Here is a 22,983-nt window from a genome sequence, read left to right as displayed (position 1 = left end):
AGTGACACAGACACAGGGACACTGGGACACTCAGGGTCAGTGCAGTGACACAGACACAGGGACAGGGACACTCAGGGTCAGTGCGGTGACACAGACACAGGGACAGGGACACTCAGGGTCAGTGCAGTGACACAGACACAGGGACACTGGGACACCCAGGGTCAGTGCAGTGACACAGACACAGGGACACTGGGACACTCAGGGTCAGTGCAGTGACACAGACACAGGGACACTGGGACACCCAGGGTCAGTGCAGTGACACAGACACAGGGACACTGGGACACTCAGGGTCAGTGCAGTGACACAGACATGGACACAGGGACACCCAGGGTCAGTGTAGTGACACAGATAGGGGAACAGGGACACCCAGGGTCAGTGCAGTGACACAGACACAGGGACACTCAGGGTCAGTGCAATGACACAGACACAGGGACAGTCAGGGTCAGTACAGTGACACAGACACAGGGACAGGGACACCCGTGGTCAGAGCAGTGACACAGACACAGGGACAGTCAGGGTCAGTGCAGTGACACAGACATGGACACAGGGACACCCAGGGTCAGTGCAGTGACACAGACATAGACACAGGGACACCCGTGGTCAGAGCAGTGACACAGACACAGGGACAGGGACACTCGGGGTCAGTGCAATGACATGGACACAGGGACAGGGACACTCAGGGTCAGTGCGGTGACACAGACACAGGGACACTCAGTGTCAGTGCAGTGACACGGACGTGGGGACACTCAGGGTCAGTGCAGTGACACGGACGTGGGGACACTCAGGGTCAGTGCAGTGACATGGACACAGGGACAGGGACACCCAGGGTCAGTGCAGTGACACGGACACGGGGACACTCAGTGTCAGTGCAGTGACACGGACACGGGGACAGGGACACTCAGGGTCGGTGCAGTGACACGGACGTGGGGACAGGGACACCCAGGGTCAGTGCAGTGACACGGACGTGGGGACACTCAGGGTCAGTGCAGTGACACGGACACAGGGACAGGGACACCCAGGGTCGGTGCAGTGACACGGACACAGGGACAGGGACACCCAGGGTCAGTGCAGTGACACGGACACGGGGACACTCAGTGTCAGTGCAGTGACACGGACACGGGGACAGGGACACTCAGGGTCGGTGCAGTGACACGGACACGGGGACAGGGACACCCAGGGTCAGTGCAGTGACACGGACGTGGGGACACTCAGGGTCAGTGCAGTGACACGGACACAGGGACAGGGACACTCAGGGTCGGTGCAGTGACACGGACACGGGGACAGGGACACCCAGGACAGGCGCTGTGCCTCTCATGCCCACGCTGGGAGCCTTAGGCTGGGTGGGACCCCCTGCCCCGTGCCCCTGTGGAGGTGGGAATGGAGGTGGGACCCTGGGGCTGGGATGGAGATGAAGGGGACAGGGCAAGGGATGAAGGAGGGAACGGGATGGGGATGAGATGAGGATGGGGATGGGGATGGGATGGGATGGGATGGGATGGGATGGGATGGGATGGGATGGGATGGGATGGGATGGGATGGGATGGGATGGAGCGGGGATGAGGATGGAGAGGGGATGAGGATGGGAGAAAGATGGGGATGAGGGTGGGGGTGGGGCAAAGACAGGGAATGGGGTGGAACGGGAATGGGGATGGGATGGGATGGGGGTGGGGATGGGACGGGGATGGATTGGCAATGGGAATGGCGCAGGGGATGGTGATGGCAATGCAGGTGGAATGAAGATGGAGATGAGGGTGGGGGTGAGGCACAGGGATTGGGGATGGGGATGGGGATGGGGGTGGGGATGGGACTGGGGGAGGGGGTGGACAGGGCTGCCAGAGCTGCCGGTGGCCCCAGGGCAGGGAGAGCTTGGGACGATTGTCCAGCGGGGATATCCAGACGATGTCCCTTAACGACCGGCGATGGGACATTTCCTGTCCCCCCCGGGCAGAGCGGGGCGCCCAGCACTGGGGGGGAGGACACGAGATCCTGCTGTGACCCTGCCCCAGGACACTCCGGGTGTCACCTACCCCGTGTCCTTTGGCCCAGGGCCACTTGTGTCCCCAAACATCCCCGGTCCCCAAAGCCCGAGCCGGGCTGGAGGAAGCGGGGTGTCCCTGCTGTCACCCCATTGTCACCCGGGGGGGCACGGAGCGGGTGATGTCACCCCATTGTCACCCGGGGAGCACATCGAGGGTGGCATTGGGGCACCGCGGTGTTCAGGGTCCCCTGGGGACGCCCCGGGTCCCGGGATGAGGCGGTGGCCCCGGGACCCCCGAGCAGGGGGAGGCAGGGCAGGGGTCCCGCTGCCCCCCCGGGGTGACACCACCCCCCCTTTGCACAGAGGGGGGTCCCGGAGGCACCACGCCGTGGGACCCCCGGGACACCGGGGACACCGGGGACACCGGGGACACCGGGGCTGGCAGGGCCAGCAGGGGCAGGGCCTGTCCTGGGGTGCAGGGACCCCGAGCGTGTCCGTCCGTACCGGGCCGAACCGGGACAGCGGGCCGGTGCCAGCCCCGCACCAGTGTCCGTACTGGGCTGAACTGGGCAGTGTGACCTCAGACCAGTGCCTGTACTGGGCTGAACTGGGCAGGGTGACCTCAGACCGTTGTCCGTACTGGGCTGAACTGGGCAGGGTGACCTCACACCAGTGTCCGTACTGGGCTGAACTGGGCAGGGTGACCGCAGAGCAGTGTCCGTACTGGGCTGAACTGGGCAGGGTGACCGCAGAGCGGTGTCACACCAGTGTCCGTACTGGGCTGAACTGGGCAGTGTGACCTCAGACCGGTGTCCGTACTGGGCTGAACTGGGCAGGGTGACCTCAGACCGGTGTCCGTACTGGGCTGAACTGGGCAGGGTGACCGCAGAGCAGTGTCCGTACTGGGCTGAACTGGGCAGGGTGACCTCAGACCGGTGTCACACCGGTGTCCGTACTGGGCTGTACTGGGCAGGGTGACCGCAGACCGGTGTCACACCAGTGTCCGTACTGGACTGAACTGGGCAGGGTGACCGCAGACCGGTGTCCGTACTGGGCTGAACTGGGCAGGGTGACCTCAGACCGGTGTCACACCAGTGTCCGTACTGGGCTGAACTGGGCAGTGTGACCTCAGACCAGTGCCTGTACTGGGCTGAACTGGGCAGGGTGACCGCAGACCAGTGTCCGTACTGGGCTGAACTGGGCAGGGTGACCTCAGACCGGTGTCACACCAGTGTCCGTACTGGGCTGAACTGGGCAGTGTGACCTCAGACCAGTGCCTGTACTGGGCTGAACTGGGCAGGGTGACCGCAGACCAGTGTCCGTACTGGGCTGAACTGGGCAGTGTGACCTCAGACCGGTGTCCGTACTGGGCTGAACTGGGCAGGGTGACCTCAGACCGGTGTCCGTACTGGGCTGAACTGGGCAGGGTGACCGCAGAGCAGTGTCCGTACTGGGCTGAACTGGGCAGGGTGACCGCAGACCGGTGTCACACCAGTGTCCGTACTGGGCTGAACTGGGCAGGGTGACCGCAGACCGGTGTCACACCGGTGTCCGTACTGGACTGAACTGGGCAGGGTGACCGCAGACCGGTGTCACACCAGTGTCCGTACTGGACTGAACTGGGCAGGGTGACCGCAGACCGGTGTCCGTACTGGGCTGAACTGGGCAGGGTGACCGCAGACCGGTGTCACACCAGTGTCCGTACTGGGCTGAACTGGGCAGGGTGACCGCAGACCGGTGTCCATCCTGCCACCCCCCGTCCCCAACTGGTGGCACTGGGGACACTGGTGCGGGGGGCGGGGGCGGCTCCAGCCGTGCGGGGCGAGGCCCCCGGGGCGCCGCCGCCCCCGCCCCGTCCCGGCGCTCCGCACAAAGGCCGGGGGGCCGCGGCCCCGGGACAAAAGGCGGCGGCAGCGGCCCCGCGGCGTGAGGCGCAGCCCAGCCCGGACCGGAGCGCGGCCGCGGGCCCGTGAGTACCGGGAGGGACGGGCCGGGACCGGGGCACCGGCGGGACAGCGGGGCCGGGGCGACAAGCACCGGGAGCGGCATTGGGGCCGGGGCGGGAGGACACCGGGCAAGCGGCACGGCGCCGGAGCGCTCGGGGCCGCTCGGCTCCGTTCGGTTCCGTGCCGGGAGTCCGCTCGGCTCCGTTCGGTTCTGCTCGGAACCGTTCCGTTCTGCTGAGGACCGCTCGGATCCGTCCCGCCGGCCGCTCGGGTGTCTTCGTTCTTCTCGGCGGCGCTCGGCTCCGTTCGGTTCTTCGGAACCTTTCGGTTCTGCCCGGTGCCTTCGGTTCCGCTCCGTTCCCTCCGGCTCCGCGCCGGGCGCCGTTCGGGTCTCTTCGGCTCCTCTCGGTTGCTCCGATTGTGCTCGGGTGTTTTCGGTTCCGTTCGGCTCCACTCGGGCCCTTTCGGTTCCCCTTCGGTTCCGGTCCGGCCCATGCCCCCCGCGCCCCCCCCCCGCCCCCCACCGCAGCCAACCAGCCGGGCCGGGAGGCACCACGTGACCCGGAGCCCAGACAAAGGGCCGCCGGGCTGACCCGCACCGGCCCGGCCGGCTCCGCGCGTTCCGGCTCCGCGCGTTCCGCCCCGGCCGGGCCCGGCCGCTCCCGCCGGTACGGGAACCGGAACCGGCACCGGCACCACTGCGGGCCGGAGCGCCCGGGCCGCGCGGGGAGATCCCGCCGGGGCCGGGGGGGGGGGGGGATCCCGTCCACGGTGACATGGACGGGGATGAGCACAGACGATACCGGGATGCGCTCGGGGGGTCACGGCATGAGTGCGGGGGTGGCGGGGGGCACGGCACGGGCCCCGGGATAAATCCCGGGGTTCAGCGGGGGGAAACTGAGGCACGGGCCCCGGGATAAATCCCGGGGTTCAGCGGGGGGAAACTGAGGCACGGGCCCCGGGATAAATCCCGGGGGTCAGCGGGGGGAAACTGAGGCACGGGCCCCGGGCCGCGTCCCCGCAGGCGGAGAAGAAGGCCAAGGTGATCGCCGTGATGAACGTGGTGGAGGAGCCGGCGCGGGCCGAGGCGCAGAAGGAGGAGGAGGCCAGCCCGCCGCCCGGGCCGCAGCAGCCCACCGACCCCGCCTCGCCCAGCGTGGCCACCACGCCCGAGCCCGCCGTGGCCGAGGCGGGCGACAAGAACGCGTCCAAATCGGCCGACGACGAGCCCGAGTACGAGGTGAGCGCCGCGCCGGGCGGAGCGGGGCCGGGCCCGGTGCGCCCGAGCCGCGCTGAGCCCCGCGCCGCCCGCAGGACGGGCGCGGCTTCGGCATCGGCGAGCTGGTGTGGGGCAAGCTGCGCGGCTTCTCCTGGTGGCCCGGCCGCATCGTGTCCTGGTGGATGACCGGCCGCAGCCGCGCCGCCGAGGGCACCCGCTGGGTCATGTGGTTCGGCGACGGCAAGTTCTCGGTGGTGAGTGGCGAGCCCCGGGGCGCGGCGGCGGCGGCGGCCGAACTCCCTCCGGTGTCGCCACGGCCGCCTCCTGTCCCCAGGTGTGCGTGGAGAAGCTGCTGCCCCTGAGCTCCTTCGCCAGCGCCTTCCACCAGGCCACCTACAACAAGCAGCCCATGTACCGCAAGGCCATCTACGAGGTGCTGCAGGTGAGGGGACACGGCTGAGCCATGGGGGACACGGCTGAGCCATGGGGGACACGGCTGAGCCATGGGGACACGGCTGAGACATGAGAGGGACACGGCTGAGCCATGGGGGGGACACGGCTGAGCCATGGGGACACGGCTGAGCCATGGGGGGACACGGCTGAGACATGGGGGGGACACGGCTGAGACATGGGGGACACGGCTGAGCCATGGGGACACGGCTGAGACATGAGAGGGACACGGCTGAGCCATGGGGGGGACACGGCTGAGCCATGGGGACACGGCTGAGCCATGGGGACACGGCCGAGACATGGGGACACGGCCGAGACATGGGGGGACACTGCCGAGACATGGGGGGACACTGCCGAGCCATGGGGGGACACGGCTGAGCCATGGGGGGACACGGCTGAGCCATGGGGGACACGGCTGAGCCATGGGGGACACTGCCGAGCCATGGGGGGACACGGCTGAGCCATGGGGGACACGGCTGAGCCATGGGGGGACACTGCCGAGCCATGGGGGGGACACTGCCGAGCCATGGGGGGGACACTGCCGAGCCATGGGGGGGACACGGCTGAGACATGGGGGACACTGCGGAGGCATGGGGACACGGCGGAGCCATGGGGACACGGCTGAGACATGGGGGGACACGGCTGAGCCATGGGGGACACTGCCGAGCCATGGGGGGACACTGCCGAGCCATGGGGGGACACGGCTGAGACATGGTGGGAGGACACGGCTGAGCCATGGGGGACACGGCTGAGCCATGGGAGACACGGCTGAGCCATGGGGACACGGCTGAGCCATGGGGGACACTGCGGAGGCATGGGGGGACACGGCTGAGCCATGGTGGGAGGACACGGCTGAGACATGGGGACACGGCGGAGACATGGGGACACGGCTGAGACATGGGGACACGGCAGAGCCATAGGGACACGGCTGAGACATGGGGAGACACGGCAGAGCCATAGGGACACGGCTGAGACATGGAGGACACGGCTGAGACATGGGGAGACACGGCTGAGACATGGGGGGGACACGGCTGAGACATGGGGGGGACACGGCTGAGCCATGGGGGGACACGGCCGAGCCATGGGGGGACACGGCTGAGACATGGTGGACACGGCCGAGCCATGGGGGGGACACGGCTGAGCCATGGGGGGGCACAGCCGAGCCATGGGGGGACACGGCCGAGCCCCCCGTGGAGGGGACACCCCGGGGCACCGGCTCCGTGTGTGGAAGCAGCCGCTGCCTCTCCACCCTGCCGGGACCCGGCCCTGCCTCCCCTCCTGCCGCACCTGGAGGTCTCCTGAGAGGCACGGGGTGTGGGCGTGCGTGGTGCGCTGCTCTCTGAGGAGGCTTTGGGGTGTCTGGGAATCGGCTGTCCCACACTGCGGGGGATCCTGGCTTTGGGGGTCCCTTGTGGAGGCTCCTGACCGCGTTGGTGCCCCCGAGGCTGGGGACTGCCCGGCGGGGCAGTGCAGGAGCAGGAGCAGCCGGGGGGAGGCGGATGGGGACCCCCTGTGGGGTGGGTGACACCTGCACCCCCACAGGTGGCCAGCAGCCGGGCCGGGAAGATCTTCCCCGCGTGCCCCGAGAACGACGAGACGGACACGTCCAAGGTGGTGGAGATCCAGAACAAGCAGATGATCGAGTGGGCCCTGGGCGGCTTCCAGCCCTCCGGCCCCAAGGGGCTGGAGCCCCCCGAAGGTGAGCGCGGCTGCAGGCCCTGCGCGGGGTCGGGTGCTGGGGACGCTGGCCCGCGGTTCTGGGGGACGCTGGCCATCAGCTGGGGTGGCACGGGCCCGGCAGGGAGGTCCCGGGGGGCTGGGACCCTGCTGGGGGGACCCCGGTGATGTGACCCGGTGGGGGACACCACTGATGACAGCGCTGCCCCCCCCATGTCCCGCAGAGGAGCGGAACCCCTACAAAGAAGTTTACACGGAGATGTGGGTAGAGCCCGAAGCAGCCGCCTACGCACCGCCCCCACCCGCCAAAAAACCCCGGAAAAGCACAACCCAGGAGAAGCCCAAGGTCAAGGAGATCATCGACGAGCGCACCCGAGGTACCGGGGCTGCTACCGGGGCTGCTACCGGGGCTGGCCGTGCCCCCGCGCCCGCCGCTCCCCCCTCGGGGCTTGCTTCGGCCGCGCTCACTGCGGGGTGGGGGAAAAGAGCTGCTCCAGGCCAGGCCCCCTGCTCCCCCGGGCTCCTCCCTGCCGGGGGGTCCCTCCCTGCACCCCCAGGCTGGGGCAGCCCCCCCTGACCGCGCTGTTCCCCCAGAGCGGCTGGTGTACGAGGTGCGGCAGAAGTGCAGGAACATCGAGGGTGAGTGCGGGGCTGCGGGCTGGCTGGGCTCCGTCCCAGGGCACGGGGGCACACAGGGCTGTGGGGCAGCTCAGGGCCGGGACGCCAGGCTTGTCCCACCCCTCAGCCGGGCTGGCAGAGGGACAGCAGCCGGGACGTGGCAGTGGCTCACCCCGGATGGTGGCAGGGACCCCCAGGACACTGCCCGGGGCTGTCGGGGCCGGGGCTGGAGGGCAGAGGGACTCCTGCCTGCTGCTCCCAGGGCTGCTCCCCAGCTCTGGCGTGACCCCAGCATGGGGTGAGTGTGTCCTGGGGACTGCAGGACAGGGCTCGGGGTGGCCCCATGCCAGGGTGGGGTGCCAGGGCAATGGCTGGGGTGGCCCCATGCCAGGGTGGGGTGCCAGGGCAATGGCTGGGGTGTCCCCACACCGGGCTGGGGTGCTGGGATGATGGGTCACGGTGTCCCCACGCCAGGCTGGGGTGCCAGGGCGATGGTTGGGGTGTCCCCATGCCAGGGTGGGGTGCCAGGGCGATGGCTTGGGGTGTCCCCACACTGGGCTGGGGTGCCAGGGCGATGGTTGGGGTGTCCCCGTGCCAGGGTGGGGTGCCAGGGCAGTGTCTCCCCTTCTCCCCCAGACATCTGCATCTCCTGCGGGAGCCTCAACGTGACCCTGGAGCACCCTCTGTTCATCGGGGGGATGTGCCAAAACTGCAAGGTACGGCGTGGGGCATGGCCTGGGGGGCTCACAGGGTGTGCCCTGCCCTGTGGCGGGGTCCCCAGTGTCCCCAGGCCCGCAGTGACACCCCGGCTGTCCCCAGAACTGCTTCCTGGAGTGCGCGTACCAGTACGACGACGATGGCTACCAGTCCTACTGCACCATCTGCTGCGGTGGCCGCGAGGTCCTCATGTGTGGCAACAACAACTGCTGCAGGTGCCACGGGGCTGGGGGTGCCACGGGGCTGGGCTGGAACCAGGCAGCTCCCACTGGGGCCCCACTCCTGTCTGGCGTGAGGCTGGGGAAGTTCGGTGTTGCCACGTTCCTGCCACGTGCTTTTGGTGATGCCAGTCCTGGTGTGGGACTGGGGAGTTTTGGTGATGTCCCAGTCTCAGTAAGGGACTGAGAAGGTTTGGCGATGCCGCAGTCTTGGCATCGGAGTTCAGCCGGTCGTGGTTTGGGGCTGGGATGTTTTGGCAGTGCTGTGGTCTGTGGCACAGGAGCAGGCGGGTATGCTGATGCCAGGGAGGTTCTGGTGGGGCCAGGGAGGTTCTGGTGGGGCCACTGTCCCCGTGCCAGACTTTGATGTCCCAGTCTGGGTAGGGTATGGTGATGCCACAGTCCCACCATGGCCCTGTGTGAGACTGGGAGGTTCTGGTGATGCCAAGTCCTGGCACGGGAATTCGGTGATGCCATTAAGGAAACATCCCAGTCTGAGCATTCCTGAGCCTCCTGGGCTGTCACACTGCCAGTGCCAGAGACTGTCACTGCTGTGGCCAGAGCCCCGTGGCTGCAGTGGCCCGATGGCCCAGCTGGGCTCCCCACAGCCCCATGCCCAGTCAGACCCTGTTTCCCCACTGGCTCCAGCCCAGCTTGCCAATGGCAGAGTCTCAGACGTCTTGTTCAGTAAAGCCATTTTTTCGTGGCACAGCCCGAGCTGGTGCCTCTGAGGAGGGATCCCAACTAAAGACCCCCTCGGTTTTGTCCCCTCAGTGTCCCCCTCTGGCAGTCTCACTGTTCCTCCAGAGTCCTCAGCTCCTGTGCGTGCACCTGGCTGGCAGGCAGCTCTCTTTATCTCCTTTGTTATGTTATCCCAACCCCTGCTGGGACTCTGTCCATTCGCCCCGATGGGTCACCCTTCCTCTCCTCTTTGTTATTCCAAAGCTCCAAAGCTCAGCAGTTCAAGCTGGGGCTCCACCCAGAGCTCAACCTCTGCAGCTCAATCTGCATTTCAAACCCACTACCTGGACCAGATGTATTCACCTCAACGCTAATCTGGGATATTTTGTGATGCCTCAGTCCTCATGTGGAGCTAGAGAGGTTCTGGTAGTGCCACAGACCTGTGGAAATCGGGTGCTGCCAGTCCTGGTGAGGGGCTTGGGAATGTTTTGGTGATGCCAAAGTCCCAGCATGGGGAGTTCTGGTGATGCTTCAGTGCTGGTGTAGGATTCCAGTGATGCCAGTCCTGGTTTGGGGCTGGGATGTTTTAATGATGCCACAGTCTCCATGTGTAGGGTTGGGAGATTTTGGTAATGTTCTGGTCCAGGTGTGGGATTGTGGCAGTTTTGGCAATGCCCTGGTCCTGCCACAGTCCCGGCTCGGGGACTGGGTGATGCCAGCTGTGGTTTGAGACTGGGGGGCTTTGGTGGTGCCTCGGTCCTGGTTTGTGGGGTTGGGGAAGTTTTGGTAATGCCCCAGACTGGAGATGGCGTGGTCCTGCCACAGAGTTTGGGTGACACCAGTCCAGGTGTGGGGCTTTGGAGGTTTTGACAGTGACAAGAGCCTGTAGGGCTGGGGGAGGCTCTGGCAATGCTCCAGTGCTGCTGTGGAGCTCAGCAGTTCCACAGGTCTGCTGTGGGACTGAGGCTTTTGGTGATGCCACAGTCCTGCCATGGGGTTTTGGCTGATGCCAGCTCTGGTTTGGGGCTGGGGAGGTTCTGGTGATGCCACAGTCCGGCTGCAGGGCTGGGGCAAGCTTTGGCAATGCCCCAGCCCCAGCACTGAGCTGGGAAATGCCAGTGGTCTCAGCCCACGGGTGGGAGTGGGCAGGTCTGTGGGACCTCAGTGGGGGACGGCCCCAGTGGAGCTGCCACGGTTCCGGCGGTGCCACCGCCCTGGCACGAGCCCCGCCGCTGACCCTGGCTGCCACCTGTGCCAGGTGCTTCTGCGTGGAGTGCGTGGACCTGCTGGTAGGCCCCGGGGCGGCGCAGGCGGCCATCAAGGAGGACCCCTGGAACTGCTACATGTGCGGCCACAAGGGCGTCTACGGGCTGCTGCGGCGGCGGGAGGACTGGCCCTCGCGCCTCCAGATGTTCTTCGCCAACAACCACGACCAGGAGTTTGTGAGTGCCCCCTCCCCGCTGACCCCCCATCCCCTCCCCGCTGACCCCCAACCCCTCCCCGCTGACCCCATCCCTGTGGCTCCAGGACCCACCCAAGGTGTACCCGCCGGTGCCCGCTGAGAAGAGGAAGCCCATCCGGGTGCTGTCGCTCTTCGATGGCATCGCCACAGGTGGGTGGGGGTCCCTGGGGTCCCTGGCCCCGTGGCCCCTGCAGGGCCTCCCCCAGGGCGTGTGTGGGATTGGGGTGACAGGGGCCGGTGGTCTCAGGCCGTGGGTGTGGCCGGGTCGGGGGGTGTTCCCGTGGGCAGCCCCCACTGTCTGCTCCACCCCAGGGGTCACGCCCTAGAGGGGAGCAGGAAGGGCTCAGCCCTGGCGGGTGGCACAGGTGGGGACGGGGCTGGGGGGGCCCGTTGTGCGTGCATGGCCCACTCCCCGTGGCTCCCCACAGGCTTGCTGGTGCTGAAGGACCTGGGCATCCAGGTGGACAGGTACATCGCCTCCGAGGTGTGCGAGGACTCCATCACCGTGGGCATGGTGAGGCACCAGGGCAAGATCATGTACGTCGGGGACGTCCGCAACGTCACCCAGAAACACGTACGTGCCGTCCTGCCCCCCTCCCTGCCAGCACCGGGACCCCCCCCCGAGCTCCAGGAGCGTTGGGGCAACCCTCGGGGCCGCGGTGGGAGTGTCGGGGCGCCCTGAGTAGGACTCCACGGTCCTGGTGGGTCCCTTCCCACGCCGGGAGCTCGGCCAGCGTCATGCCCCTGTCCCCCGGGCCTTGGCAGCGCCTGGCTCACCCGGGCTCTCCTTTCCCTCTTGCAGATACAGGAGTGGGGCCCCTTTGATCTGGTCATCGGGGGGAGCCCCTGCAACGACCTGTCCATCGTCAACCCGGCCAGGAAGGGTCTCTACGGTAGGAGAGGGCTGGGGCTCCACAGGGGTGGGGCTGGCCCCCCAGGGCTGGCAGAGACCCCCAGCCCTGACCCCAGCCCTCCTCTCTCCTCCCAGAGGGCACTGGGCGCCTCTTCTTTGAGTTCTACCGCCTGCTGCACGAAGCCCGGCCCAAGGAGGGCGACGACCGGCCTTTCTTCTGGCTCTTTGAGAACGTGGTGGCCATGGGCGTGAGCGACAAGAGGGACATCTCGCGCTTCCTGGAGGTCAGTGCCCGCCTGGGGTCACCCCCTTTCCAGCCCCGGAGACCCCCAGATCCCAGCCCCACAGCAAGGGGCTGCCCAGCCCCACTGACCCTTCCCGCTCTCCCTCCCTCAGTCCAACCCCGTCATGATCGATGCCAAAGAAGTGTCCGCAGCGCACCGGGCACGGTACTTCTGGGGGAACCTGCCCGGCATGAACAGGTGGGTGAGAGTGGCCCAAAGCTGAGCCCCTGGCTGGCTCTGGGAGGGTGGGCTGCACCCCTGGGTCCTCCCTCAGCCCAGCTGTGGCTCTGGGGGTCCCCTGACCCTGGTCAGGGCTGGGCAAGAGCGGGACTCTGACAAAGAGGTGATGGCACACCCTAGAAACCTGTGGTGGTTCCCCCATGGGGGTGGCTGGTCCTGTGCCAGCTCTCTTGTGCTGGAGGGGTGGCACTAAGCTGTCCTTTGTGTCCCTCTTGCATGTTGGCTGTCGTGGCCCACAGCTAGTGGCCACAGATGGGCTCCCACAGGAATTGCTTCCTGCCCATCACCTGCCACAGACCCCCAAAACAGCCGTGGCCACCTTGTGACCCCCACAAACCCCAGCTGGAGACCTGCCCTGTGCCCAGAGTGGGGGGGACAGTATGGGGACACAGCGCTGCCACCCCCTGCCCACCATCTCTTCCCCCCCAGGCCACTCGCGTCCACCGTCAATGATAAGCTGGAGCTGCAGGAGTGCCTGGAGCACGGCAGGATAGCAAAGGTCAGCCCGGGCTGGGTGGTGAGGGGGCCCTGGAGGGGCTGGAGGGGCGTTCCAGTGCTGTCAGCTCCCTGGGGCGCAGGGTGGGGGTTTCAGGAGGGATCAGCTGTGGCGGCTCCCAGGGTGGGAGTTGCCCACCCGGTGGCTCCGGGGCTCGGTCCCGCCCCAGCCTGACCAGCCCGTGCCTCTTGCAGTTCAGCAAAGTGCGGACCATCACCACCCGCTCCAACTCCATCAAGCAGGGCAAGGACCAGCACTTCCCCGTGTTCATGAACGAGAAGGAGGACATCCTGTGGTGCACGGAGATGGAGAGGTACCGGTACCGCGGGTGGGCCGGGGCACCGCGCCGGGTCCCGCCCGCGCCAGGCCCCTGACCCCGACCCCTTCCCGTCCCCTCCCGCAGGGTGTTCGGCTTCCCCGTGCACTACACGGACGTGTCCAACATGAGCCGCCTGGCCCGGCAGAGACTGCTCGGCAGGTCCTGGAGCGTGCCGGTGATCCGCCACCTCTTCGCGCCCCTGAAGGAATACTTTGCCTGCGTTTAGGGATGGGCAGGGACTGGTCACACGGAGCGAGTCGGAAACAAACCCATCCACGCCAAGAGAAGTGAACACACAGAATGAGAGAAGAGTCAGCACCCAGAAGAGAGACGGGATTTCGCAGCCCGACGGGAACCCAGCACACGTCTCCCCGAGCGAAAGGGGTCGGTGTCCTCTCCGGAATTTCCCAGGATCAGCTTTAGCTATTTAAAAACAAACAAAAACCACAAGAAGCAAACAAAAAGGAAGATGGCGAAAGCAAACAAACGACAACAAAACGGAAGAAAAAAAAAGAAAAAGAAACCAAAACCTTTTTTTTTTTTTTGGGTAACCTTTTAATTTTCCGCTCTTTTCTGGCTGGGTTTTCCTGTCGGTTTGGTTTCCACTTCTCGGAGCAGCGGGCGAGACGAGATGCCGTCGCCAGCGCCGCTCTCGGAGAGGGGGAAACGGCAGCGGGAAAGCCCAGCGGGGAGGGAGGCGGAGGCAAAGGAGACCCGCTCTGCTCCGAGACCCGCTCCGAGACCGCTCCGCTCCGTCCGCGCCAGCGCCCGGCCGGCCCGGCCCCGGCCGCGCTCGGCGGCTCCAGCGCCCGGCGGCTGAGCCTCGCTCTGTTCCACCAGCACCGCTCTCCGGTGACATGGAGCCAGCCCGGCAGGGAGGCCGGGAACACACACACCACACACACACCTTTTCTACAGTATTTTGGGTGCCTACCACACGGAAACCTTGAAGAGAGCAGATCCTAGAAGCCGCTGTTACCTCTTGTTTACAGTTTATATATATATGATAGATATGAGATATAGATATATATATATATAAAAGGTACTGTTACTACTGTACAACCTGACTTCATAATGGTGCTTTACACAGCGGGGTGAGTCGAGACATCAGCTTCCACGTTGCCTTACGTGCCGGGCCTTTCCGAGCGAGCGGCAGGGCCGGGGCGGCCGGGCGGAAGCGTCTCCATCCCGAGTCATGCAATAACCTTTTTCTGTCCCGAACGGAAGCGCCTCGGCGGTGCCCCCCTGCCCCGCCGGCACCACCCCACAGCGTACTGGTGCTCTTCTGCGTACGTGGTGTCCGGCAGGGCCCGTGCCGGGGGCGGCGACGGGGACGCCGGCAGGGCAGGGGGGACAGAGCGGTGCCGGAGCGCGGCCGGGGCGTTTGCGGCATGGCACGGGGATGGCTGCGGGTCCCGGACCCTGGTGCTACATCCGCGGGGCCGGGCCGGCGGCAGGAGGGCGATGCCCCGGCGAGCCGGGACCGGGCCCCCGGCGGCGTCGCCGCGGCCGCCGGGCCATCGCTCTCCTGCCCGCGCGCGGTTCGGAGCGAGCGCGTGCGTCCCCTCGGTGCCCCGCGTGCCGCGACGGGGCACCGCGGCGGTGGCGGCAGCGTCGGTGTCGGTGGCCCCGGCCGCAGGGGCCGGGAGCCGCGGTGTGAGCAGAGCGCGGGCAGGTGCTGGCAGTGCGGTGGATGGTGCTACTGCTCCGGCGGCCCGGTGCAGCCCCGGTGCCCGCGGGGCGGCCGGACCCGGCGGGGCAGGGACCGGTGCTAGGGCGCGGGGAGGCTCCCGGGGGCCCGGGCCCGTCGCTGTCTCTTCTCTAACTGTGAAAGGCGCGGGCTCCGGGGCCGCGCTCGCTGCGGGGTGCTGGCTAATGGCAGCGAGCCGCGGCCCGCGCGCTCCGAGGTGCTGGGACCGACGGCGGCGGGGCCCCCACCTCCCCTCCCTCCTGGTGCTACCGGGGGCTTGGGGGCCCCTCTGGGTGCGGGGGGCACGGGGAGCTGAGCTGGCACGGGCGGCTGTGCCGGGGGCACCGCGGGGCTTGGCTTTGCCGGGGAGTGAAGGTGGCGAGGCAGGAGGGCTCTGGCCCCGGGCTCTGGGTTCCTGCTCGCTCCCGGGGCCGGACGGCACAGGATGGCACAGGATGGCACAGGACTGCTGCACCGGGCACAGGTCCTGCCTGCCTGCTGCTGTCTGAGCCCACGTTGCCCCACGAGCCCGTCTGTGGGGCCGGCATGGCCCTGGGTGTCCTGCCTGGGGCACGGTGGGCGCTGCGGGTCCTGCATGGCCCTGCAGCCCTGCTGCAGGTCCTGCATGGCTCCGTGCCCCTGGCCGTGGGTCCTGCATGGATCCACGGCGCTGGCTGTGGGTCCTGCGCAGTCCCACAGACCTGGGTGCCAGCGCTGCATGGCCCTGCGTGCTATTGCAGGCCCTGCAGCGCTGGTTGCAGGCCCTGTGTGGCCTCGCCGTGGCAAGTGCAGGTCCTGCGTGGCCCTGTGGCGCTGGGTGCTGATCCTGCATGGCCTTTTGAGGTGCTGGGTGCTGGTCCTGCATGGCCCTGCAACGTTGTTGGCAGGTCCTGCACGACCCCGTGGCTCTGGGTGCTGACCCCGCGTGGCCCTGCAGCTCCGGGTGCCGGTGCTGCCCCGTCCTGTGGCACTGTCGGGCGGGTTCTGCATGGCCACGCGCTGGCTTTGGGGGTCCCGGCGGACCCCCGGGGCCGCCCCGGCTCAGCCCAGCCCTGCAGCGCTTCCTGGGACCCCCTTGGCCCTGCTGCACCTTTGGGGGCTGGGTCCCAGCGGGTGCTGCGGCGCGGGGGCTGGCACGGCCCGGCCGGCGCCGGTGCCCCGGTGCCGGTGTCCCGGTGCCGGTGTCCCGGTGCCGGTGGGAAGCAGGTTCCTGCTGGGAACAGGTGCCGGCGGCGGGGGGGGGGGGGGACCGTGGGGATGCCTGGGGCAAGAGTTCAGTTTTTAACGTACCCGACTCACGTCTTTTTTTAAAAAAACAACCAGACAAATTCTGTTGCACAGCCCTAGATGAAAACTCAAAACAACACAGCAAGGCCTGAATTCCTTAAGATCCGCCGAGGGAGTGGGGACAAACACGGTGCTAAAACATTTTATTAAAAATATATATTGTTAAATTAAGTCTGCTGTCTGGACAATGACTGTTTTGTTTCTCGTAGTGGAGTTTCAAAGAGCACTATTATTTTACTCTTATATATTATTATTAAAAAAAAAAAAACAAAAAAGAAAAAGGCATTTTAACTTTGTACTTGAAAACTAAATGAGAGATTTCCTGTGTTTTAGCCTAGTCATTGAAGTAGCTGACGCTTAACTATTTGTGAGAATCATGTACTCATCATCCCGAGGAATACGCGCGTAGAGCTGGTACCCTCCTTCCTCCCTTTGATTTGGCTCCGCCGCCACATTCCCGGCGCCGCCGCGGCCGCCCCGGCTGCTCTCCCTCCCCTTTCCCCACCCCGAGCCCCGACCCCCCGGTTTATTTTCTACTTCTCTCTCGGTTCGTTGCCCCTGTTTTTTTGTTGGTTTGTTTTTTTAGGGTCGCTTCTCTATTTATTGCCGCTGAACTGTGCATTTCACGGCCGGAGGTGCCGCGGGCGCCCGGCGCTGTTGTATCTGTGTGAGTATTGCTCGTGACATAGCTGTTCTGAACTAATAAAGGTCAATGCGTGCAGCAGATGTAGAAAGTCTGTCCGTCCCGCTTCCATCCCATCCTCCTTTTCTTTTTCTTTGGTGCCCAGAAGAGTATAATACAGACGAGCTCCTTTCTAATGTACTTGTGCTGGAGAACACTTGAATAAATGTCCTGTTTTGTGCAAAAAAAAAAAAAAAGAGGAAAAAAAGAGGAAAAAAAAAAAAGACAGGAAAAAAAAAACACCCTCTTGTGTGGTTGTGTGGTCTGTCTGTCGTGGTGGGGTGAGCTGGCGGTGGTGGGTCCTGGTGGGTGGGGAGATCCAGGTGCTGATGGGGACCTGGTGGTAGTGGGGTCCTGGCAGGTGCTTTGGGCTCTGGGGGGGCAGTGGGGTCCCAGCAGGTGCTTTGGGCTCTGGGGGGGCAGTGGGGTCCTGGCAGGTGCTGGGGCTCTGGTGCTGGGGCTCTGGGGGGGCAGTGGGGTCCTGGCAGGTGCTGGGGCTCTGGGGGGGCAGTGGGGTCCTGGCAGGTGCTTTGGGCTCTGGTGCTGGGGCTCTGGGGGGGCAGTGGGGTCCTGGCAGGTGCTTTGGGCTCTGGGGGGGCAGTGGGGTCCTGGCAGGTGCTGGGGCTCCGGTGCTTTGGGCTCTGGGGGGGCAGTGGGGTCCTGGCAGGTGCTTTAGGCTCTGGGTGGGCAGTGGGGTCCTGGCAGGTGCTTTGGGCTCTGGTGCTTTGGGCTCTGGGGGGGCAGTGGGGTCCTGGCAGGTGCTGGGGCTCTGGGGGGGCAGTGGGGTCCTGGCAGGTGCTGGGGCTCTGGTGGGGGCAGTGGGGTCCTGGCAGGTGCTGGGGCTCTGGGGGGGCAGTGGGGTCCTGGCAGGTGCTTTGGGCTCTGGTGCTTTGGGCTCTGGGGGGGCAGTGGGGTCCTGGCAGGTGCTGGGGCTCTGGGGGGGCAGTGGGGTCCTGGCAGGTGCTGGGGCTCTGGTGGGGGCAGTGGGGTCCTGGCAGGTGCTGGGGCTCTGGGGGGGCAGTGGGGTCCTGGCAGGTGCTTTGGGCTCTGGTGCTTTGGGCTCTGGGGGGGCAGTGGGGTCCTGGCAGGTGCTGGGGCTCTGGGGGGGCAGTGGGGTCCTGGCAGGTGCTGGGGCTCTGGTGGGGGCAGTGGGGTCCTGGCAGGTGCTTTGGGCTCTGGGGGGGCAGTGGGGTCCCAGTGCAGGTGCTTTGGGCTCTGGGGGGGCAGTGGGGTCCTGGCAGGTGCTGGGGCTCTGGGGGGGCAGTGGGGTCCTGGCAGGTGCTGGGGCTCTGGGGGGGCAGTGGGGTCCTGGCAGGTGCTGGGGCTCTGGTGGGGGCAGTGGGGTCCTGGCAGGTGCTTTGGGCTCTGGTGCTTTGGGCTCTGGGGGGGCAGTGGGGTCCTGGCAGGTGCTGGGGCTCTGGGGGGGCAGTGGGGTCCTGGCAGGTGCTTTGGGCTCTGGTGCTTTGGGCTCTGGGGGGGCAGTGGGGTCCTGGCAGGTGCTGGGGCTCTGGTGGGGGCAGTGGGGTCCTGGCAGGTGCTGGGGCTCTGGGGGGGCAGTGGGGTCCTGGCAGGTGCTGGGGCTCTGGGTGGGCAGTGGGGTCCTGGCAGGTGCTGGGGCTCTGGGGGGGCAGTGGGGTCCTGGCAGGTGCTGGGGCTCTGGTGCTTTGGGCTCTGGGGGGGCAGTGGGGTCCCAGTGCAGGTGCTTTGGGCTCTGGGGGGGCAGTGGGGTCCTGGCAGGTGCTTTGGGCTCTGGGGGGGCAGTGGGGTCCTGGCAGGTGCTGGGGCTCTGGTGGGGGCAGTGGGGTCCTGGCAGGTGCTGGGGCTCTGGGGGGGCAGTGGGGTCCTGGTAGGTGCTGGGGCTCTGGTGCTTTGGGCTCTGGGGGGGCAGTGGGGTCCTGGCAGGTGCTGGGGCTCTGGGGGGGCAGTGGGGTCCTGGCAGGTGCTTTGGGCTCTGGTGCTTTGGGCTCTGGGGGGGCAGTGGGGTCCCAGTGCAGGTGCTGACAGCCAAAGGTGTGGTGGAGTCGCAGGGTGTGGGGGGGTCCCAGCAGCAGTGGTGGAGGATCCCTGGCAGGCAGTGAATTTGGGGTGACTGTGGAGTCCTGGAGAGCCCTGGTGGGGCCCTGGCAGGCTGTGGGATTGGGGTGATTGTGGAGTCCTGGAGAGCCCTGGGGTCCCTGGGGGGGGGGGGGGGGGGTCCAGGTGACAGTGGGGTCCCAGCCCTGAGGTGACTGTGTTCCCAATGAGTAATGGGGTGCCAGGGGGGTCTCAATCCCAGGCGTGGGGGCTCTGGGTTGAGCCCAGCTCCCTTGGGCACTGGGGGCCTTGGCTCGTGCAGCCCTGGGGTGGGGGGTGCAGAGCCCTCAACAGAGTGGGAACCCCCCATGAGCTGTGGGTCAGGAAACTGCCTGGTGCAGCTCCTGCCTCAGTTTCCCCTCCAGCTGAGACTCCTGGGGCCTCCCCCAGTGCCAAGGTGCTGGGGCCTGGAGCGTGGTGGGTGGACGTGGGGTGGGCAAGCAGTGGCGGTGACAGGTGTGGCAGCCTGGGGACCTGTGCTCTGCCCGGGGATGGTGCCACAGGGCACTGCCAGGCTCTCCAGGCTGCTGAGGGCCGGGGTAACCTCAGAAAGCACAAAAAGGCCCAGTGCTGGTGCTGCAGCTGGGCTGGGACAGCCCCCGGGATCAATCCAGGCTGGGGCGTGGATGGATTCAAGAGCGGCCCTGGGAGAAGGTGTGGGGAAATGGATTTATAGAAAACGTTCAAAATTTGATAGAAGGTTCACGTGGCGTGTATTTGTATGCAAGCTTTGAGATAAGGAATGTTGACCTAGAAATGTTACAGAATGAGACAGACATTGTTTGAGAGAGAAATTGAACTAGAAACGAGTTTTAAAGGGTGGTCCTGTAAATAAGATTAGATACTTCAGAGGAATAGAGCTATGAAAGATGTCCTGTAGTGCGGTCCATGAGGGGTAATTTTGGATTATCAGTTTATAGGTGTTTACAGCATGGTGTGGCTAAAGCTGATGGGCCAAGACATGCTTACAGTGTATTGTAATGAGGAAATAGCTGCTGCACGGTCAGGGCCACAGAAGGGAGGAATTTATGGCAGGAAGGTTCCAGGTCTGGAAGAGGCAAGGTCTGGTGGGCTCATCCTGGTTTAACACGGACATTTCCCCGCTGTGGCTGCGTGTGGAGAGCAGCAGCTGCTCACACACGAGCCACAAACGCCGGCCCAGGCAGCTGTGACCACCAGTGGCCACCCCAGCCTGCCAAATAGGCCTTGTGGCTACCTGAACTGGGACTGGACGAACTGGTGCTGCTGCCCAGGTGTGAGGAAGATGAATTCAAAAATATCTTACCTAGGGCGGGCTAACAAAGCTCGGGAGGATGGGTGAGGCACTGGGAGTGGGTGCCAAGAGCGAAGCACTCACCGGCCACGAGGGCGTTGGGCAGAAACCCCAGGATGAGGAAGAAACTGATAAAACCAGCTGGGGACTGTGCTGAACCAGCTCCGGCAGGGGCAGGTTGCCACCACTGACTCGTGGCCCAGAGACCCAAAAAGATCCAAAAGAAGAGTAACACTGAGCACGGGACTAATTAGCATAAGAAGCAAAGGACATATTTAACCAGTGGAAGATGGACTACTAATTAATGAGAGAACTGTGTAACTCACATTTATTGTTAAGTAAAATCCACGTTGTTGACTTTGGCATAGGGTCTCGTTTGCAACTTAATTCACACAGAGGCTTCTGTCACTAATTGGATCTTAACAGGGCCAAACACCAGCAGCACCTGGAGCTGCTGGAGAGAGCCCAGAGGAGCTGCTCCAGGGCTGGAGCCAGGCTGGGAGAACTGGGGCTGCTCACCTGGAGAGGAGAAGGATCCAGTGAGAGCTCAGAGCCCCTGGCAGGGCCTGGAGGGGCTCCAGGAGAGCTGCAGAGGGACTGGGGACAAGGCCTGGAGGGACAGGAGCCAGGGAATGGCTCCCACTGCCAGAGGGCAGGGATGGGTGGGAGATTGGGAATTGGGAATTGTTCCCTGGCAGGGTGGGCAGGCCCTGGCACAGGGTGCCCAGAGCAGCTGGGGCTGCCCCTGGATCCCTGGCAGTGCCCAGGGCCAGGCTGGACACTGGGATTGGAGCTCCTGGGACAGTGGCAGGTGTCCCTGCCATGGCAGGGGTGGCACTGGATGGGCTCTGAGGTCCCTTCCCACCCAGACCTGTGACTCTGGTGACCCAACGTGTGCACACCCGTCCCCGCGCCCAAGGGCAGCAGGACCGAGCCCAGCTGGAGGAGGGACCGACAGGGACAGGACAGGGACAAATGCCACCCTGGGGAAGGCAGAGCCCCTGGCAGTGACAGGGGCTGGGGCGGCTCCGTGGGAAGGACCTGGGGGTCCTGGCAGAGACAGAATGAACGTGTGCCCCCTGTGCCCCTGACACAGGGGGGACAGCAAAGCCCCAGGGACACCAAAGGGCTCCGTGGACAGGACCTGGCAGAGCGGGCAGTGCCCATGGACAGGGAGGCACAACTGGGGTGGGATGGGATGGGATGGGGTGGGGTGGGATGGGATGGGATGGGACGGGATGGGATGGGATGGGATGGGACGGGACGGGATGGGACGGGATGGGATGGGATGGGGTGGGATGGGATGGGATGGGGTGGGATGGGGTGGGATGGGATGGGATGGGATGGGATGGGATGGGATGGGTTGTTATGGGATGGGATGGGATGGGGTGGGATGGGGTGGGATGGGGTGGGATGGGATGGGATGGGATGGGGTGGGATGGGATGGGATGGGGTGGGATGGGGTGGGATGGGATGGGATGGGATGGGGTGGGACGGGATGGGCCAGGAAGTGGACATCAGGATGGGGATGAAGCAGGAGGTCCCCCCAGCTCCATGACCCAGCCCCGTGTCCCCACAGCCGCACCACAGGCCAGGGGCCACATCCCATGGTGGTCGCTGGTCACTGCAGGTGTCCAGTGCCACCAGTCTGCCAGGCTGCTCACAGGGGAGGGAATGGGGACAGCACCGCCGCGTCCTGTCACCACACGTCAGGAGCCTGAGCTGGGCTGTGCCAGGAGCGCCTGGGGGCCGCCACGACAGTCCAGGGGACACTGGGCTGGCAGCTGCTGGGATGTACTGGGCTGTGCTGGCACTGCCGGGTGTTACTGGACCGTACCGGGCCGTGCTGGGCTGTGCTGGGCACCACTGGCTATTTCTGGTCACTACTGGGCGCTCCTGGGTGCTGCCGGACTTTCCTGGGCGCTTACCGGAGTGTCCCGGGCTCTCCTTGTCACCGGGCTGTGCTGGGAGGGGCGTGGGGGATGTCCTGGGTGGCCACGGGGGGCGAGGGGATGGGGGAGGCCCTGGGCGTGTCGGGGGAGCCACGGGGGAGGCAGCTGGGGGGGCTGCCGGGCAGGGTACGGGAGCCCGGTGGGCAGGGGCGAGGGGCGGTGGGGGGCCGGGGAGGTCCCGGTGGGGTCCCGGGGGTGTCACGGGAGGGTCCCGGTGGGGTCCCGGGGGTGTCACGGGGGTGTCACGGGGGGGTCCCGGGAGGGTCCCGGGGGTGTCACGGGGGGGTCCCGGTGGGATCCCGGGGGTGGCACGGCAGGGTCCCGGTGGGGTCCCGGGGGTGTCACGGGAGGGTCCCGGTGGGGTCCCGGGGGTGTCACGGGGGGTTCCCGGGGGTGTCACGGGAGGGTCCCGGTGGGGTCCCGGGGGTGTCACGGGAGGGTCCCGGTGGGGTCCCGGGGGTGTCACGGGAGGGTCCCGGTGGGGTCCCGGGGGTGTCACGGGAGGTTCCCGGTGGGGTCCCGGGGGTGTCACGGGAGGGTCCCGGTGGGGTCCCGGGGGTGTCACGGGAGGGTCCCGGTGGGATCCCGGGGGTGTCACGGGAGGGTCCCGGTGGGGTCCCGGGGGTGTCACGGGGGGTTCCCGGTGGGGTCCCGGGGGTGTCACGGGGGGTTCCCGGTGGGGTCCCGGGGGTGTCACGGGAGGTTCCCGGTGGGGTCCCGGGGGTGTCACGGGGGGTCCAGGGGTCACCGGGGGTCTCCGCGCGCGCTCCGTCACCACGGCAACAGCGCGTGCAGGTGGCGGGGGGCGGGGCCCCGGGCCATGGCCCCGCCCCCGGCCGCCTGTCAGTCATGTCCCGCGCAGCCCACC

General features: G+C 66.3%; 1 protein-coding gene across 2 annotated transcripts in view; it reads left to right on the top strand.

The window, feature by feature from the left end:
- DNMT3A (DNA methyltransferase 3 alpha) overlaps nucleotides 1-13,681 on the top strand; it is a 40,661-nt gene extending 26,980 nt beyond the window's left edge. For both annotated transcript variants that reach the window (XM_068183095.1, XM_068183096.1), the window contains exons 7-23: nucleotides 4,949-5,164; nucleotides 5,239-5,397; nucleotides 5,478-5,585; nucleotides 7,136-7,292; nucleotides 7,495-7,647; nucleotides 7,865-7,909; nucleotides 8,525-8,604; nucleotides 8,708-8,820; nucleotides 10,763-10,946; nucleotides 11,032-11,116; nucleotides 11,395-11,540; nucleotides 11,769-11,859; nucleotides 11,955-12,103; nucleotides 12,216-12,301; nucleotides 12,773-12,842; nucleotides 13,034-13,152; nucleotides 13,243-13,681. In XM_068183095.1, coding sequence (XP_068039196.1) covers nucleotides 4,949-5,164; nucleotides 5,239-5,397; nucleotides 5,478-5,585; nucleotides 7,136-7,292; nucleotides 7,495-7,647; nucleotides 7,865-7,909; nucleotides 8,525-8,604; nucleotides 8,708-8,820; nucleotides 10,763-10,946; nucleotides 11,032-11,116; nucleotides 11,395-11,540; nucleotides 11,769-11,859; nucleotides 11,955-12,103; nucleotides 12,216-12,301; nucleotides 12,773-12,842; nucleotides 13,034-13,152; nucleotides 13,243-13,384 — 2,103 coding nt within the window. In that variant the 3' untranslated portion in view covers nucleotides 13,385-13,681. The remainder of the gene's footprint in view (nucleotides 1-4,948; nucleotides 5,165-5,238; nucleotides 5,398-5,477; nucleotides 5,586-7,135; nucleotides 7,293-7,494; nucleotides 7,648-7,864; nucleotides 7,910-8,524; nucleotides 8,605-8,707; nucleotides 8,821-10,762; nucleotides 10,947-11,031; nucleotides 11,117-11,394; nucleotides 11,541-11,768; nucleotides 11,860-11,954; nucleotides 12,104-12,215; nucleotides 12,302-12,772; nucleotides 12,843-13,033; nucleotides 13,153-13,242) is intronic.
- Nucleotides 13,682-22,983: the final 9,302 nt, after the last annotated feature.

The sequence above is a fragment of the Anomalospiza imberbis genome, chromosome 3 (assembly GCF_031753505.1).
Source record: "Anomalospiza imberbis isolate Cuckoo-Finch-1a 21T00152 chromosome 3, ASM3175350v1, whole genome shotgun sequence".
In the NCBI taxonomy this organism is placed as follows: domain Eukaryota; kingdom Metazoa; phylum Chordata; class Aves; order Passeriformes; family Viduidae; genus Anomalospiza; species Anomalospiza imberbis.
The sequence above is the reverse complement of the archived record's forward strand: the minus strand, read 5'-3'. Positions and strand labels throughout refer to the sequence as shown.